Source organism: Oncorhynchus mykiss, chromosome 12 (genome assembly GCF_013265735.2).
Source record: "Oncorhynchus mykiss isolate Arlee chromosome 12, USDA_OmykA_1.1, whole genome shotgun sequence".
NCBI lineage: Eukaryota > Metazoa > Chordata > Actinopteri > Salmoniformes > Salmonidae > Oncorhynchus > Oncorhynchus mykiss.
The window spans coordinates 20,107,040-20,124,157 of NC_048576.1; the positions used below are offsets into that span (position 1 = coordinate 20,107,040).

Below are 17,118 nucleotides of genomic sequence, written 5' to 3' on the forward strand. Positions count from 1 at the left end.
ATAATGTATTTGAGAACCAACAATTGCTCATTTACTAATCTATTTACGTTTTCAATAAACATTTGGAAAGGAAATATAGTTGACATGTTGTCAACAATCCTTTGATTCTAAGCCAAGTCAGTCTGTTTTGCCCCAAAGTTGCACACACATCAGTTTTGTTGTTATAACAACTCAGCCGTCTATAGTCCATCAATACCATCCATTCCGAAGCGCCAGGCCGGGTTTTGATATGGCATCCACAGACAGGAGTCCGTTGTATTTGGATTGGTTGAAGCGGCAGAGTAAAGAGACGGAGCCTTCTCTGATTAAAGTCGATCAGTGCGCTAGACTCGGTACTGAGGTTGCACACTCTGGCTTGATGGAGTGAGGAACGCGGTAGAGCCAGTTACGGAGGACTTTTGTGAATTTCCAGATTCGGAACATGAACTACATATCAAAAAGACATCGGCCCATAGATTCAGCTAGACCAGTTCAATATTAAAGTGAACAGAGCAAACGGTAATTTCAGAGGTGTTCATGCATACCTTCATATAAAGCCAATGTAATATATCTGTCGTATTTCAAAACTGTTTCACCGAAGTCCTGGAATTTGTTGATTCTCTATCAATTTTCCTCCCTCTTTCTACCTTCCCTTTCTATTCATTACATTTGAGGCTCCGAAAGCTTCCATTGCCTCTGCTACAAGGACTGTGGTGATTTGGAACGGCATTTGATAGCCACTGGGCTTGATTCATCGCGGAGTTTTTGACTCCTCGTCATGGGGTACAGTGGACAAACTGCTAGAAGTGGAAGAAGAGGAGTCGCGGGATACTTATTGAAGATGATCACCATATTTTTGATTTTTCTAATTGCCCTCGTGGATATCGGAGCTTCTCAAGGTAAACTATCGAATTTATAGCCATACCTGCATGCAGAAAAATGCTCGAGCTGAGTGTTCGAGTGTTGTCCGGATGGCCAGTTGTGCTGCCTATGCCATCAAAAAGTAGATCATTTGTAGGCTGGATTTTCGGAACAAAAAAATCATAGTCAGCCTACATCAAAATAAATGGTCTACACTTGCCACTTTATGCTCTCAACGAAAAAAGTATAGAGTCGCAAATAGTTTGGAATGGAAAAATGTAGCTAAAATGTCATGTCTATGATGGCACACCATACGCACTGGGCTATTCCCCCCCCCAATTACTGTTTCTTGTAGACTACTGTAATGAGGTGGATATCAACCTTTTTAAAATGTGTTAGGCTATGCATTAAAATGACAGAGCTTCAATGAAGCATTAGTTTGGTGTAAACAGAAACATAGTCTTGGTTGACCATACCAATTTTTGCTCAGTTTTGTTGTTGTTTTATTATGAAAGACTGGGAATCTTAAGCTACACCTGAGTCATATCGTCACAATCTTTTTCTTTATTTTTCCCTGTCTCTCTCTCTCTTGCTCTCAATTCAATTCAAGGGGAATGGGAAACATATGTTTACATTGCCAAAGCAAGTGACATAGATAATAAACAAAAGTGAAATCAACAATAAAAAATGTACAGTAAACATTACACTCACAAAAGTTCCAAAAGAATAAAGACATTACAAATGTCATATTATGTCTATATACAGTGTTGTAATGATGTACAAATAGCTGAAGTACAAAAGGGAAAATAAATGAACATAAATATAGGTTGGATTTACAGTGGTGCTTGTTCTTCACTGATTGCCCTTGTGGCAACAGGTCACATATCTTGCTGCTGTGATTGCACATTGTGGATATGGGAGTTTATCAAAATTGGTTTTGTTTTTCGAATTCTTTGTGGGTCTGTGTAATCTAAAGGAAATATGTGTCTCTAATATGGTCATACATTTGGCAAGAGTTTAGGAAGTGCAGCTCAGTTTCCACCTCATTATGTGGGCAGTGTGCAAATAGCTTGTCTTCTCTTGAGAGCCAGGTCTGCCTTCGGCGGCCTTTCTTAATAGCAAGGCTATGCTCACTGAGTCTGTACATAATAAAATATTTTCTTAATTTTGGGTCAGTCACAGTGGTCAGGTATTCTGCCACTACTGTGTTCAGGGCCAAATCGCATTCTAGTTTGCACAATTTCATTTGTAAATTCTTTCCAACGTGTCAAGTAATTATCTTTTTGTTTTCTCATGATTTGGTTGGGTCTAATTGCGTTGCTGTCCTGGGGCTCTGTGTGTTTGTGTTTGTGTTTGTGAACAGAGCCCCAGGACCAGTTTGCTTAGGGGACTCTTCTCCAGGTTCATTTCTCTGTAGGTGATGGCTTTGTTATGGAAGGATTGGGAATCGCTTCCTTTTAGGTGGTTGTAGAATTTAACGGCTCTTTTCTGGATTTTGATAATTAGTGGGTATCGGCCTAATTCTGTCTGCATGCATTATTTGGTGTTTTACGTTGTACACTGAGGATATTTTTTGCAGAATTCTGCATGCTGAGTCTCAATTTGGTGTTTATCCCATTTCTCTCTCCCTCTCTCTCGCTCTCGCTCCCCCCACCCTCTCTCTCTCTCTCTCTCTCTCTCTCTCTCTCTCTCTCTCTCTCTCTCTCTCTCTCTCTCTCTCTCTCTCTCTCTCTCTCTCTCTCTCTTTCTCTCTCTCTCTCTCTCTCTCTCTCTCTCTCTCTCTCTCTCTCTCTCTCTCTCTCTCTCACACACACTGTGATTTCAACCCTGTGTGAGGATCACAGTGCGCTGGTCGGGATATCTTTTATATGAGACTTTATAAAAAAAGACTTATCTGATAGTGAAGCTTCTCTGGCTGCCATCTTATGTTGTATGCTTAATACAGCAATTGAACATATTTTGATGTAACTTACTTATTACTCTAACCCCATCAGCAAAGGCTTATCTTTTGTCATACGCTTTACCCACATTTATCATATTGTTGCTACAATGGGTTAGATCAATCTTATCATTGGATTTTAATGCACTCATAGACTTTTATATTAAAGTATATAGTTGTGACATATGATGTTGCCTCCTATTGTTGTGGATTTTCATCACCTTTCATTTCCGTCTCTCCTCCCTCCCTCCCTCCCTCCCTCCCTCCCTCCCTCCCTCCCTCCCTCCCTCCCTCACTGACTCCTTTTTAGAGGATGGTGAAGTTCGGGGTTATAGATCACTGCCTCATCCATCAGGAGAGTTGCTCCTCGCATCTGTTGTCCTTGGTTATTCACCTGCTGTTATCTGAACAGTGGTACAATGCTGAGGCTAGAGTCATCGGTCAACAATAGTACCGGAAGCCATTATTGGTTTAATATACATTTCTGATTTGTTTGTGTCGGCCTGTATCATTCTTCAATCTTTTAATGCCGTCTGACATTTTATTACAGTATTAGGAACAGAGACAGTTGTATATTAAACTATGTTTTCTTTTTAAGATGTTATCACACAGTAAATAGCAGTGTAGAACACCCAAACACATTTACCAAATCCACTCCCTACATAGCTGGATTGTCTGTCAAACAAAAAAGGGTATAAAACTATCCCCTAGGGTGCATTGAATGTGCATTCCTGTATGTGTGTGTTTTTTTCCTCAGGAGGCAGGTGGGTGGCCTCTTTCCTATCGTGCATGTACTATGTGAAAATCCAAAACACATCCATGCACGCATAATGTAAGTAATGGTGTGAGGATTTTTCACATTTTCTGAGTCAGAACTCAGGGCTTTAGTAACACAGACCCAGCTGGAGGAGGAAGGATACATTTTTTTCCCCGAGTGGTTTGGAAGTCACTCTTTCGCCCTTCATGCTCTGGCTCATTCCAAGAGTAGCCTGCAATTTCAAATTGCAGACCCAACACCATCATTTCAGATGATCCATACAGGGAAAATCAACCCACACTCAGTCAGTCCTGGCCCCAGCTCCAACCCAAGCCCCAGCTTCCAGACCCATCTTCAGCTCCCAGCAGCTACCAGCCCCAGACCTAGCCCCAGCTCTCAGCCTCAACCCAATACCCAGCCCTGTGTCCCAGCCCCGGCATCACAGTCTCCTACATAGTTAATGAGGAGTGAGCAAAGGAGAAAACGAAGGATGAAATACAGTGCAGCTCTGATTTCTGAAGGGCAGGGCTAGGATGACATAATGGTCATTCCAGAACCCCGGAGAGGCCTGTCTCATTGACTGGAGTGGGAACACAAACCAGGTCGTTCCCTGTACATTAAGAAGTCAATAAGACAGGAGAACATTGTTTGGGGCTAATTAATGGCCCTGCCTTTTTTGGACACTGATGAGTTGCCTGTGCACATTTCCAAATCACTGGAGAGTCTCTTCAGCTCAGAAAGACTCACCCGTTTGGTGATTACAGTGTCTCACTTACCCAGACACACCTGCTCTGCTCTGCACAGCAGTATCCTGGTGCTTTTCTCTTTAAGATAGTGAGGAGTGTAAGGAAGCCACGGGTATTTTTTGAAAGATATAGTTGATAGAATGGGACAGACTCTCGGGATGGTAGCTCCTCATGGTGAATTTAAACAGGCTTTTCTTCTTATTAGTCTATGTTTGAACCTGTACTCTTGACAAGGTAATCCACCTAGCTTGATTCCAGCAGAGAGAAAGCGTGATAGAGAGAGAAAGAGAGAGAGAGTAGACTGGATCTTCCGTTTGGAAGGGCTCCCACTCTCTCTACTCCCAGCTGGCCAGCTATCACTCTGGGACTGTTTGAATATGCAGATGAGCTGAGGATGAGCGAGAAGAGGCAGTTGAAGAGAGGGTTTATCTTGGATCGTTCTCCAAACAGTGCATAGCTAAATCAATGTATAGGCCTATTTCAAATACATCCCAGCACATACACCCTGCTGTCACTAAGGTATGGAATTACACAATTATATAGAACCAAAAGTCAAAAAGTGTTAACAAGATTTAACTATATTATTACTTAAATTAAAGGCCTATTAGATACATGAGATACTTCATAACGAAGAGCAGTGTGACGCCAGCTTAGCCTCTCTGTCCTTTTCAGACACTGCGCATAGGCAATGATCCTCACTGTGCTTCTCCACATGTAGCTCTCCACATGTAGCAGTTCCGGTGGCATGCATTGAAAGATGCATCTTTCTCATGTCTTTCTTTTTCAAAATGACTATGAATTAACTTATTTTCAAATAATTGTCAACATTTAACATCACATTAAGGTGTGGGACATTCGCTGTGTTACAGGGAAGAATAGCAGGTCTATTTTCCTCCAGAGAAGTAGCTCATTGTTCCCTTGTTGACGCAGACGTTAGACTAGCTTCTAACTAACGTTAGCTAGCTCTCAAGTTAGCCAGATTTCCTTAGCAGCTTGTAGACAGCCCACAGCCCTTGCGGCTAGGACCACGGATTGTCCGGGGAGTGTCCCTGATTTTTGTTGTGGTTTCCATCTGCCCTGTGACCTATCCTTTCTGGAACTGCGTGGAGTAAAAGTGTAGCCTATATTGCTACCATGACAAAGACCAAAGCTGGTGGGAGTACTGTTGAGGACAGTAGTGTCTCTATCACAGGTGAAGGATATTTTAAACAAAAAGAGTTTGACAAGCAGTTGTTACAACAACAAGAAAATAGCATCAAGTCCAAATACTGGTGGAGTCAACTAATAAAAGAATGGACGATCTGACCAGAGAGGTCCAGGACTTGAAGAACAATTTACAGTTCTCCCAGGGTCAGCTCGATTAGTTTAAACAGGAGAACAGCAAGATGACAACAATCTGTAATTCATTGAGAGAGGACATAAGTTCTGTATGTGAATCTATGATAACAATGATGGAGAAATCAGATTATCTCGAGGGACCAACATTGGTGTGGAAGGAATTGTAGAATCTCCACATGAAACCTGGACGCAGTCTGAGGACAAAGAGAGGGAAATGATCATTGAGAAACTGAAGATGGGGCCACATGAAGATTGAGGTGGAGTGCGACTACAGGATTGGAAAACCCACCACCGGCCCAAGTAGATAGGTCCAGGCAGATAGTGGTCAAGTTCCTAAGGTTCAAGGACAAACTATGGGTTCGTAGCTTCAACCCCACAGCACACACACACACCAACTGATTGATGGGCTGATGAATAATGTTTTTTTTGTTGTTGCTTTGTTTCTTCTTTTCCATATTATGTCTAGCACTTTTAAGCTACCCAGGAAAGGGCTAAAAATAGCCCATATTAATCAAGCCCCCAGTGTCTGGTCTGGGGCACTTCAGCTCTGCTGGTCGGCTACTATGTAGCAACCTAGCAGTGCCAAAAGCCCTGGTCTCCCCTCAAACGCCTATTTCTATTATGATCGCCAGAACGATCAACCCCCCCAAAATGTAAGGCCATTTAGGGATCTAAAATATGTTTACTATGATCAAGTTCAATCCCCACCAATGTACCTTCTAAACTGCGGACGGCCAAGTGCAGCTCCTGGAACAGGCCCACACAGAAGAATTGCCAGCCTGCACAGAGGTGCACGAGATTGAACTTCAATAAAATTTACACTGGCTTTAAACATATATAATTTTCTCTTAACTGTGGAAAGTGGTATTCAACACAATAACAGTCTTGTTCAATGCAGATAAGCACATCTAACTGCGGTGGGGATTTTGTTTTAGGTTGAGAAGCATATCGGAGTAGCCTTGTTTTATTTCACGGGCACCAGCGTTTTTTCCATCACCCTCCGTTGAAGAGTAACCTAGAATGCCTATTTTGGATTACAGAGCAGAGCCGCGTGTGCTCATTTGTTGATATTCTTTGCTAGTTAGTGAGTTACTAGTTTGGTTATAGTAATGGGGATTGACTGCTTCCTACAAGAGCACAAAATGTGTACTTCTAACTGTCTTTGAAAAGAGAGTCATGTAAAGAGTTTTTTTTTTTTCTTAAAGGGGCAGTGTCCTATTTTGAGACTGGCTTGAAGGCAGAGGTTAGCATCCATTTTTTTGTATGATTCTCTGTATGGTAATAATAATGATAGCAATGAATTAAATGTTGTTAAGTGGTTTCAATAATGCAATTTTCAGTCAGCTATTTGGCCAATTGTGTTACAGATGATTTATTATATTTATAAAGATATTTTTTTTTAAGTCTCATGGAATGTATTGAACACCACATATTGGCTATTGTAGGCAATGTCATATAAGTCAACATCTAAATCCATGTGGAAATGTTATGGCATTTGCTTTATTGGATTTGTTGATAGGCCACTCCGATGGGCCTACAATATACTCAAATAGCCACAAATGTCTATTGGCCACTGTCTGAAATTGTAACTTAAAGGCCCAGTGCAGTCCAAAACTTGATTTTTCTTTGTTTTAAATATATATTTCCAAACTATTAGGTTGGAATAATACTGTGAAATTGTGAAAATGATGATAATGCCCTTTTTGTGTAAGAGCTGTTTGAAAAAACCGCCTGACAATTCTGCCTGTTTTGGTGGTAGGGAATTTTAGCCTTCCATGGTGATGTCACCATGTGGTAAATTAGTTAAAAGACCAATAAGAAAGAGTTCCAAACCTCTCAGCCAAGTGGGGAGAGCTTTCCCTTCCCAACTCAGACCACTCCCAGACAGTCCTAGCAACATTTTTGCTTGAGAAATTAGAAGCTTTTTTTGTTTATTTTTGACCATTTGAAGTGAAAACGATCACAGTGATCACTAAGGTGGTTCAAGACCTGAAATTTGCTCAGTGCCCAAAACATTTGACAGGAACATTGATCCCCACATTGAACTATTTTAAAGTTTGCTACAAATAGAGATATTTATTTTAATAGTGATCTACTTTCTACTTTCTTGGGGACCTGAATATTGACTGATTTTCATCAAGCTGTCTGCTCTAGAGGTGGCTTCTCGCCTGTAATCTGGTTCAGGTTATTAATCAACCTATCAGGTTGTTTACAAACACTACAGTAACTACACTGAGTATACTAAACCTTAGGAACACCTTCCTAATATTTCTGAAATGTCTTACAGGGACAACATTGCCTGTCTTTCTACACGGTTATTTTTCTACAAGGTGTCGAAAATGTTCCACAAGGATGCTGGCCCATGTTGACTCCAATGCTTCCAACAGTTGTGTCAAGTTGGCTGGATGTCCTTTGGGTGGTGGACGATTATTGATACACACAGGAAACTGTTGAGCATCAAAAACCCAGCAGCATTGCAGTTCTTGACACAACTCAGTGCCCTTGGCACCTACTGTACTACCATACCCCATTCAAAGGCACTTAAATCTTTTGTCTTGCCCATTCACCCTCTGAATGGCACAGATATACAATCCATGTCTCAATTGTCTAAAGGCTTAAATAATCCCCCATTATCTACACTGATTGAAGTGGATTTAACATGTGACATCAATAAGGGATCATAGCTTCCACCGGGATTCACCTGGTCAGTATATGCGGGTGTTCTTAATGTTTTGTACATTCAGTGTATATCATTCACATTTATTGATCACATTTTTACTAATACTGTAGAGCTTTGTTCTAACGCTGTATCCGTACCCGTTGGATGCAGTGACTATCCAGGGAAGCCAAGGTTCCAAAAGCTGGGCCTAAAATAGTGTATAAGAGATCATACAAAATAATTAACTGTGAATCTTATGTGGATGATGCAAAAAATATTTGTTGGTTTGATGGGATTAATAAGGAGCATCCAAACGCTGCTTTAGATTATTTTATGAAGTTGCTTCTTCCAATTATTGATAAACATCCACCAGTAAAGAAACTGACTGTTAGGACTGTTAAGGCTCCATGGATTGACGAGGGATGTTAAACTGTATGGTTGAAAGAGATGGGGCAAAAGGAGTGGCTTATAAGTCTGGCTGCACGTCTGACTGGCTGACTTACTGAACATTTTGAAATGATGTGACTAAACTCAACCAAAAGAAGAAGAAACTTTGTTACGAAGCCAAGATTGATAAAGAATGACAAAAAACACTTTAAATTAAATTATGGTCAGAAAGACAAATTCAACTCCATCTTTCATCGAATCAGATGGCTTATTCATCACAAGACCATTTGATGTTGCCAACTATTTTAATGATTACTTCATTGGCTAAGTGGGCAAACTAAGGGCAGGAAATGCCAACAACAGTGAGCCATCGTATTCATGCATAAAAAAAAACTAATAATGAAAGAAAAGCATTGTAAGTTAGAATAAGCAAAGCTTGTGTGTCCATGTATGGTGATGATTTGACCCTATACGCATCAGCAACTACAGCTAGCGAAATCACTGCAACATTAAACAAAGAGTTGCAGTCAGGTATAGAATGGGATGGCAAGTAATAAACTGGTCCTGAACATCTCTAAAACTATGAGCATTGTATTTGGTCCAAATCATTCCCTAAGTTCTAGACCTCAGCTGAATCTAGTAATGAATGGTGTGGCTGTTGAGCAAGTTGATGAGACTCAATACGTGGTGTTACCTTGGTGTTACATTCCAAATTGTTTGCATAGTAAACTTACAGACAGCAACGACAAAGGCTTGGGTGGTACCAGTGGAGGCTCCTCAGAGAAGGAAGGGGAGGACCATCTTCCTCAGTGAATTTTATACAAATAAAAATAGTGAAACATTAAAAAGGTGATCAATTTTAGATAAAACTATACTAAATATATTCACGTCAACAGAACTCTGTAGAGTAGCACCATGGTGTAGCCGGAGGACAGCTAATTTCCGTCCTCCTCTGGGTACATTGACTTCAATACAAAACCTAGGAGGCTCGTGGTTCTCACCCCCTTCCATAGACTTACACAGTAATTATGACTCCTTCTGGAGGATGTTCTCCAAACTATAAGAGCTCTTGCACCATGAACTGACATGTTGTCCACCCGATTAAAGGACAAGAGAATTCATCTAGTACTGAAAGCATAAGCTACAGCTAGTTAGCACTGCAGTGCATAAAATATGGTGAGTAGTTGACTAAAAGAGAGATTAAAGCAATAGTTGAACAGTTTTGACCAAATTAATTTATTCGAAAATGAGAGAGAAGAGAGAGAGAGAGAGATACAGTTGAAGTCGGAAGTTTGCATACACTTAGGTTGGAGTCATTAAAACTTGTTTTTCAACCACTACACAAATTATAGTTTTGGCAAGTCGGTTAGGACATATACTTTGTGCATGACACAAGTCATTTATCCAACAATTGTTTACAGACAGATTATTTCACTTATAATTTACTGTATCACAATTCCAGTGGGTCAGAAGTTTACATACGCTAAGTTGACTGTGCCTTTAAACAACTTCCAGAAAATGATGTCATGGCTTTAGAAGCTTCTGATAGGCTAATTGATATAATTTGAGTCAATTGGAGGTGTACCTGTATTTCAAGGCCTACATTCAAACTCAGTGCCTCTTTGCTTGACATCATGGGCAAATCAAAAGATATCAGCCAAGACCTCAGAAAACAAATTGTAGACCTCCACAAGGCTGGTTCATCATTGGGAGCAATTTCCAAACGCCTGAAGATACCACGTTCATCTGTACAAACAATAGTACGCAAGTATAAACACCATGAGACCACACAGCCGTCATACCGCTCAGGAGGGACACGTGTTCTGTCTCCTAGAGATGAAAGTAATTTGATGCGAAAGGTGTAAATCAATCCCAGAACAGCAAAGGACCTTGTGAAGATGCTGGAGGAAACAGGTACAAAAGTATCTATATCCACAGTAAAACAAGTCTGTATTGACGCTAAGCAAGGAAGAAGCCACTGCTCAAAACCACCCCAAAAAAGCCAGACTACGGTTTTCAACTGCACATGGGGACAAAGATCATACTTTTTGGAGAAATGTCCTCTGGTCTGATGAAACAAAAATATAACTGTTTGGCCATAATAACTATCGTTATGTTTTGGAGGAAAAATGGAAAGACTTGCAAGCAGAAGAACACCATCCCAACCGTGAAGCACGGGGTTGGCAGCATCATGTTGTGGGGGTGCTTTGCTGCAGGAGGGACTGGTGCACTTCACAAAATAGATGGCATCATGAGGGAGGAAAATGATGTGGATATATTGCAGCAACATCTCAAGACATCAGTCAGGAAGTTAAAGCGTGGTCGCAAATGGCTCTTCCAAATGGACAATGACCCCAAGCATACTTCCTAAGTTGTGGCAAAATGGCTTAAGGACAACAAAGTCAAGATATTGGATTGGCCATCGCAAAGCCCTGACCTCCTATAGAATTTTTTTGGGGCAGAACTGAAAAAGCGAGTGCGAGCAAAGAGGCCTACAAACCTGACTCAGTTACACCCGCTCTGTCAGGAGGAATGGACCAAAATTCACCCAACTTATTGTGGGAATTATGCTTAAGGCAACCCAAAACGTTTGACCCCTAGTTAAACAATTTAAAGGCAATGCTAACAAATTCTAATTGAGTGTATGTATTCTTCTGACCCACTGGGAATGTGATGAAAGAAATAAAAGCTGAAATAAATTATTTCTCTACTTTTATTCTGACATTTCACATTCTTAAAATAAAGTGGTGATCCTAACTGATCTAAAACAGGGAATTTTTACTCTGATTAAATTAAAAACTGAGTTTAAATGTATTTGGCTAAGGTGTATGTAAACCTCCGACTATATAGGTATGTAAACTGTAGCTATATTTCATTTTATTTTTAACTTTCACTTACTTAGCTAGAAAATGCAGCTATCTAGCAAGTTTAGCATACTCAAACACCCGGCTCAAACAGAGAGGGATGCTATGTCACCTAGCTGGCTATGGCTATCCAACACTGGAACTCTTCCAAGTCAAGGTAAGCTTTTGGTTTTATTAATTTATTGCCACCGGGGCCCGCCGGTGTAACTACTAAACTGCTTGCTAACTGTACACTGTACTGCATGATTGTGGCGGTTTTAGTAGTTCTAGTAGCTATGTTGACTTGATGTTAGCTAATATAGTGACAACGGTGTAGGCTGTGTGTAGCGGTTAGCATTCATGATATGAAGGTTTGGCTTGGAAAGGTTATTTCGCCTAGTCACAGCCAGCTGATGTGTTGTGCACTGAAGTCCACAATCGAAGAGAAAGGGTGAGAGGAGGACAGTTCGTAGATGCGAGAAGGAATTATACAACGATTTAACTGCTATGATAGTGAACTGCTTTTGCCTGTGATCAGGGGTGTATTCAGTCTGCCGATTCTGTTGAAAAGTTAAGCCAGTCACCTGTTTGTTTGTAAATAGCACAACAGGAGAAAGCTGGAGGTGGTGAGTCCATTGCGTTCTATATCTATCGGCGAGTCTCTATTGTGCAACGCGCATGAGGTGACAAAGTTACACTGTATGCAATTCACTACTAAATGTTTGCCGTCAGATGTCTTAGAATGTCTTTCTGCCGTGTTTGAGATGTCCAAGAGCTCTGGATGAGCTGTCATTTTTTCTCTACTAGCGTCTTTTCCTTTCTTCGTACTTTCCCCCTATGCTTCATGTACATGTTCATGTTCTCTTCCTTTAGAAAAGCATGCATACATTTTTTCAGTTGCACAATTTCTCTCCTTCACTTTTGCTTGTCCACCCTTACCGAAAATGACATTCGGTAGCTACTAGCTATGCTTTAGCCTGTCTTTGCAATTCAATTATGCTCGTTTTCGCTAATTAGCATTTAGCTAACAGCGTCTATGTGATTTAGCTATTACTTGTGCTAATTTTCTAGGCATTCTGGTAATTGACGCCCAATGAGCTTTTTTTCGCTCATTTTTAGCTAAAAAAATTCAACTGTTGCCGGTATGCCGGCAATAGTGTAAATCTCAGGATGGCAAAAGAATGGTATGATAGTATGGAAATCTGGGTATCGTCCAAGCCTAAATGACACACGCACTTAATCCACTATACCACCAGAGGTCTTTTCACAGTTCCCAGGTCCAGAACAAATTCAAGGAAACTTACAGTATTATACAGAGCCGTATTATAAAGTTGCCATTGGCATCGGCTAATGGGGATCCTAATCAAATCAAATCAACCCAATCTAACTGAACACGACCCATGGAGTATCTCACTCTCTCTCCCTCTCTCCCTCTTTCCCCCTAGTCTTTAGTGTGTGTCTTCTGAGCTTTGTTTATTGGAGAGAAAAGCTACTGGGATCTATATTGTTCAAACTACCAGACAGAGTTTGTCATTTTTTAAGTGAAGGGAAACTTAGTGTGGAGGCCTAACCACACATGCAGAGGCACACACACGCATTACACGCACACTCTCACCCCCGTATGTCAAGATTGATCAGAAAGTGTGTAAAAAAAAATAGAGGTTAGTGAGAATGTTATTGCTAATATTATTTTTACTCTAACCGTTTCCCCCCATTGCCTGGCAACTCTGGTCCCAGAGGTGCTGCTAAGGTTACAGCCATTGCGGTCATTTCACAAACGATGCCTGTATGCACAATGAGCACATTGTGTGTGGAGGAATGCTTGTGAATTACATAGCGCTAAGACCTTTTGGCAATGCCCAGAATGTGACAAGATGACACAGTTTATACTTTAAAGCCCATATTTAATTGAGGGAAAATGAGACTCAGTAACATAAGCACTCACACATAGGTGATGGCAAAGGGCAAAACCCAACACTGTGTATGTCATCACAAATGGCCACCCGGAGCCTTTTCCTCAGGCTGATGATGTCAGAGGAACATGCTGTTTGTTGGCTCTACCCCAGACAGTGTGTGGTTCAGTGTGATAATTACTGTGAAAAGAGACTGCTGTGTTTGTGTCCCCACACCTGACGTCACTTTCTATTTTTATTGGTGGGAAAAGGTACACGACTGTTACTTCACTGGATGTGTGTGCAGCAGTGCTGTTGAATCCGGATATCTCCAGCTGTGCAGATGCGACTAGATACTGTATCATGGGCACAGTAACGACTCCCAACATCCTGTGTGTCATCTGTCTTATTCACTGAGATACAAAAGAAAGAAGAGGGAGGGAGGGAAGGAGGGAGGGAGGGAGGGAGGAAGGGGGGGAGGGAGGGGAGCAGAGATACAGGAGGGAGGGAGGGAGGGAGGGAGGGAGGGAGGGAGGGAGGGAGGGAGGGAGGGAGGGAGGGAGGGAGGGAGGGGAGCAGAGATACAGTAGAGAGTGGAGGGAGGGAGGGAAGGAGGGAGGGAGGGAAGGCGGAAGGGAGGGAAGGAGGGAGGGGGGAGGGGAGCAGAGATACAGTGGAGAGAGGGGAGGGAGGGAGGGGAGCAGAGATACAGTAGAGAGGGGAGGGAGGGATGGAGGGAGGGAGGGAGGGGAGCAGAGATACAGTAGAGAGGAGAGAAGAAAGGCGGGAGAGGAAGTTTGGAGAGGGTGAGAGTCAAAGAGGAGAGAGAGTAGGATGTAGAAGTTGAGAGGGAGAGAGAGAAGATGAGAGGTTGACAGAGAGTGAAGAGGAAAGGAGAATGTCATTAATCACCCTGCAGAGTGACACTCTAAACTGCAGGAGAGCGTCACAGTACAACATTCACTTCTATTAGCAGTGCATTAGCAGGGCCCAGCACAAGTAGCAGCACTTGACAAGCAGGCCTGTGCCAGAACGGCTGACCTCTGTTTCAGCACAACGGATACTCCTCTTCAATACCACCCAGAGAGCAGAAAGCCTCTCCCATTCACATCACATACACAGCTGAAGTGTTGTGTGTAATGTGTGTGTGTGTGTGTGTAATGTGTGTGTGTGTGTGTAATGTGAGTGTAATGTGAGTGTGAGTGTGTGAGTGTGTGTGTGTGTGTGTGTGTGTGTGTGTGTGTGTGTGTGTGTGTGTGTGTGTGTGTGTGTGTGTGCGGCTTTGTTTTCATGAGTGCTCAGGGTTTGGAGTGACACAGAATGCATTAGAGAGCTCAGTGAACGATCATTCTGTCTGACTACTATCTCCAGAGTACTGTGTTCCATTTTGACTTTTGACTGCATTAAGTCACTGAAAATGGTCATTGAAAAAGAGCCCCTGTTCTCAATCAACCTACCAGCTTGGATAAGGGATGATGATTACGATGATGATGGTGATGGTTACCTGTGTTCTCACCTCTGTTTTGAAGTGAATGCCAGGTAATGGCTCTCCCAATTTAAGGTGGCTGGTGGCTTGTAACATTCACAGTAATTTCACATTCAGAGGGTGAATCAGCTAACACCCCAGTAATTACACTGAAGGATCCCAGACAAGGAGAGGAGAGGAGAAGAGAGGAGAGGAGAGGAGAGGGGGAGTACCATGGCCCCCACTCCTCATGGAGAGGCCAATTATGATCAGAGGTGAGAGAAATGGAGGACAAGAGGGAGAGCAGGAACGGGAGAGACAGGGAGAAGGAGAGAAAGAGAGGGAGGGAAAAGTCATTTCCAATTAAGTGGCCCTTCTCATGCCATTATAAGGAGAGGGACTGACAGGGCACATCATGAGTGAGTACAAGTACACACTCTATCCTCTGCCCTTTAATTTGTCTTTCTTCTCCCTATGGGCTCCACTGGGGTGCAACCACAAATGTCCTGTTGCTTTTCCATCTTTCCATGCCCTTAGCAGGAAAGCAGCCAGGGGAAATCACCTTATAAGGGCAAGTAAAAGACTGGGTTTATGGAATCTTCGGTGTGCTTTCAATGTTGCTTGTTGCTACAGAATTGCATGTTTTTTTGTTATGTGACTAGCCATGTAAATCTATATGTGCTTTTGCCAAGCCTTTTGTCATATGTCATAGGCTGCATGGTTAGCATTGCAACAAACACAAAAGAGGAGTTAGCTACAGCAAACACATGGCTGACATGATATGTTATGGGATGGACGGCATCACTGTTTGTCTTTGTTTCAGTTTGTAACTGTTTTGGCATTAACGTATGGCACATTGTTGTTTATGAGTTGACTGACAGTGACTTCGTACTACAGTATTCATTCCCCTTGGCTTTTGTCCTATTTTGTTGCATTACAACCTGTAACTTAAATTGATTCTTATTTGGATTTCATGTAATGGACATACACAAAATAGTCCTAATTGGTGAAGTGAAATGAAAAAAATAACATGTTTCAAAAAATGGAAAAATGGAAAAAATGGAAACGTGGTAATTGTATGTGTTCGCCCTCTTTGCTGTGAAGCCCCCAAATAAGATCTGGTGCAACCAATTACCTTCAGAAGTCACACAATTATTTAAATAAAGTCCACCTGTGTGCAATCTAAGTGTCACATGAGTGTCTCAGTATATATACACCTGTTCTGAAAGGCCCCAGAGTCTGCAACACCACTAAGCAAGGGGCACCATGAAGGCCAAGGAGCTCTCCAAACAGGTCAGGGACAAAGTTGTGGAGAAGTACAGATCAGGGTTGGGATTTTAAAAATATCCTAAACCTTGTACAGCCCACGGAGCACCATTAAATCCATTATTAAAAAATTGAAAGAATATGGCACCATAACAAACCTGCCAAGAGAGGGCCGCCCACTAAAACTCACGGACCAGCAAAGAAGGGCATTAATCAGAGAGGCAACAAAGAGACCAAAGATAACCCTGAAGGAGCTGCAAAGCTCCACAGCGGAGATTGGGGTATCTGTCCACAGGACCACTTTAAGCCAAACACTCCACAGAGCTGGGCTTTACGGAAGAGTGGCCAGAAAAAAAGCCATTGCTTAAAGAAAAAAACATGCAAACACGTTTGGTGTTTGCCAAAAGGCATGTGGGAGACTCCCCAAACATATGGAAGAAGGTACTCTGGTCAGATGAGACAAAAATGTAGCTTTTTGGCCATCGCAAACCCAACACCTCTCATCACCCCGAGAACACGATCCCCACAGTGAAGCATGGTGGTGGCAGCATCATGCTGTGGGGACATTTTTCATCGGCAGGGACTGGGAAATTAGTAAGAATTGAAGGAATGATGGATGGCGCTAAATACAGGGAAATTCTTGAGGGAAACCTGTTTCAGTCTTCCAGAGATTTGAGACTGGGACAGAGGTTCACCTTCCAGCAGAACAATGACCCTAAGCATACTGCTAAAGCAACACTCCACACTCAGTGGTAGGCATGTTGTGTAAATCAAATATACAAATTCCCCCAAAATACATTTTAATTCCAGGTTGTAAGGCAACAAAATAGGAAAAATGCCAAGGGGGTGAATACTTTCTCAAGCCACTGTATGCAATAGAGTCAACTCATACACTCGTCTCACACTCCAACACACACTATGGAACAGTTCTTGAGCCACTGTATACCTCACCTGGTGAAATACTGCTTCGGCCTACTACCTGACAC

The 17,118-nt window shown here is 42.1% G+C and overlaps 1 protein-coding gene across 3 annotated transcripts in view; it reads left to right on the forward strand.

Moving 5' to 3' along the window:
• The first annotated feature begins 306 nt into the window (after positions 1 to 306).
• Positions 307 to 17,118, forward strand: part of LOC110537154 (netrin receptor UNC5C) — a 263,198-nt gene continuing 246,386 nt past the window's right edge. For 2 of the 3 annotated variants that reach the window (XM_036937158.1, XM_036937160.1), the window contains exon 1: positions 307 to 878. In XM_036937158.1, the coding sequence (XP_036793053.1) occupies positions 758 to 878 (121 nt within the window). In that variant the 5' untranslated portion in view covers positions 307 to 757. The remainder of the gene's footprint in view (positions 879 to 17,118) is intronic. The other variant, XM_036937159.1, reaches the window with a different exon arrangement.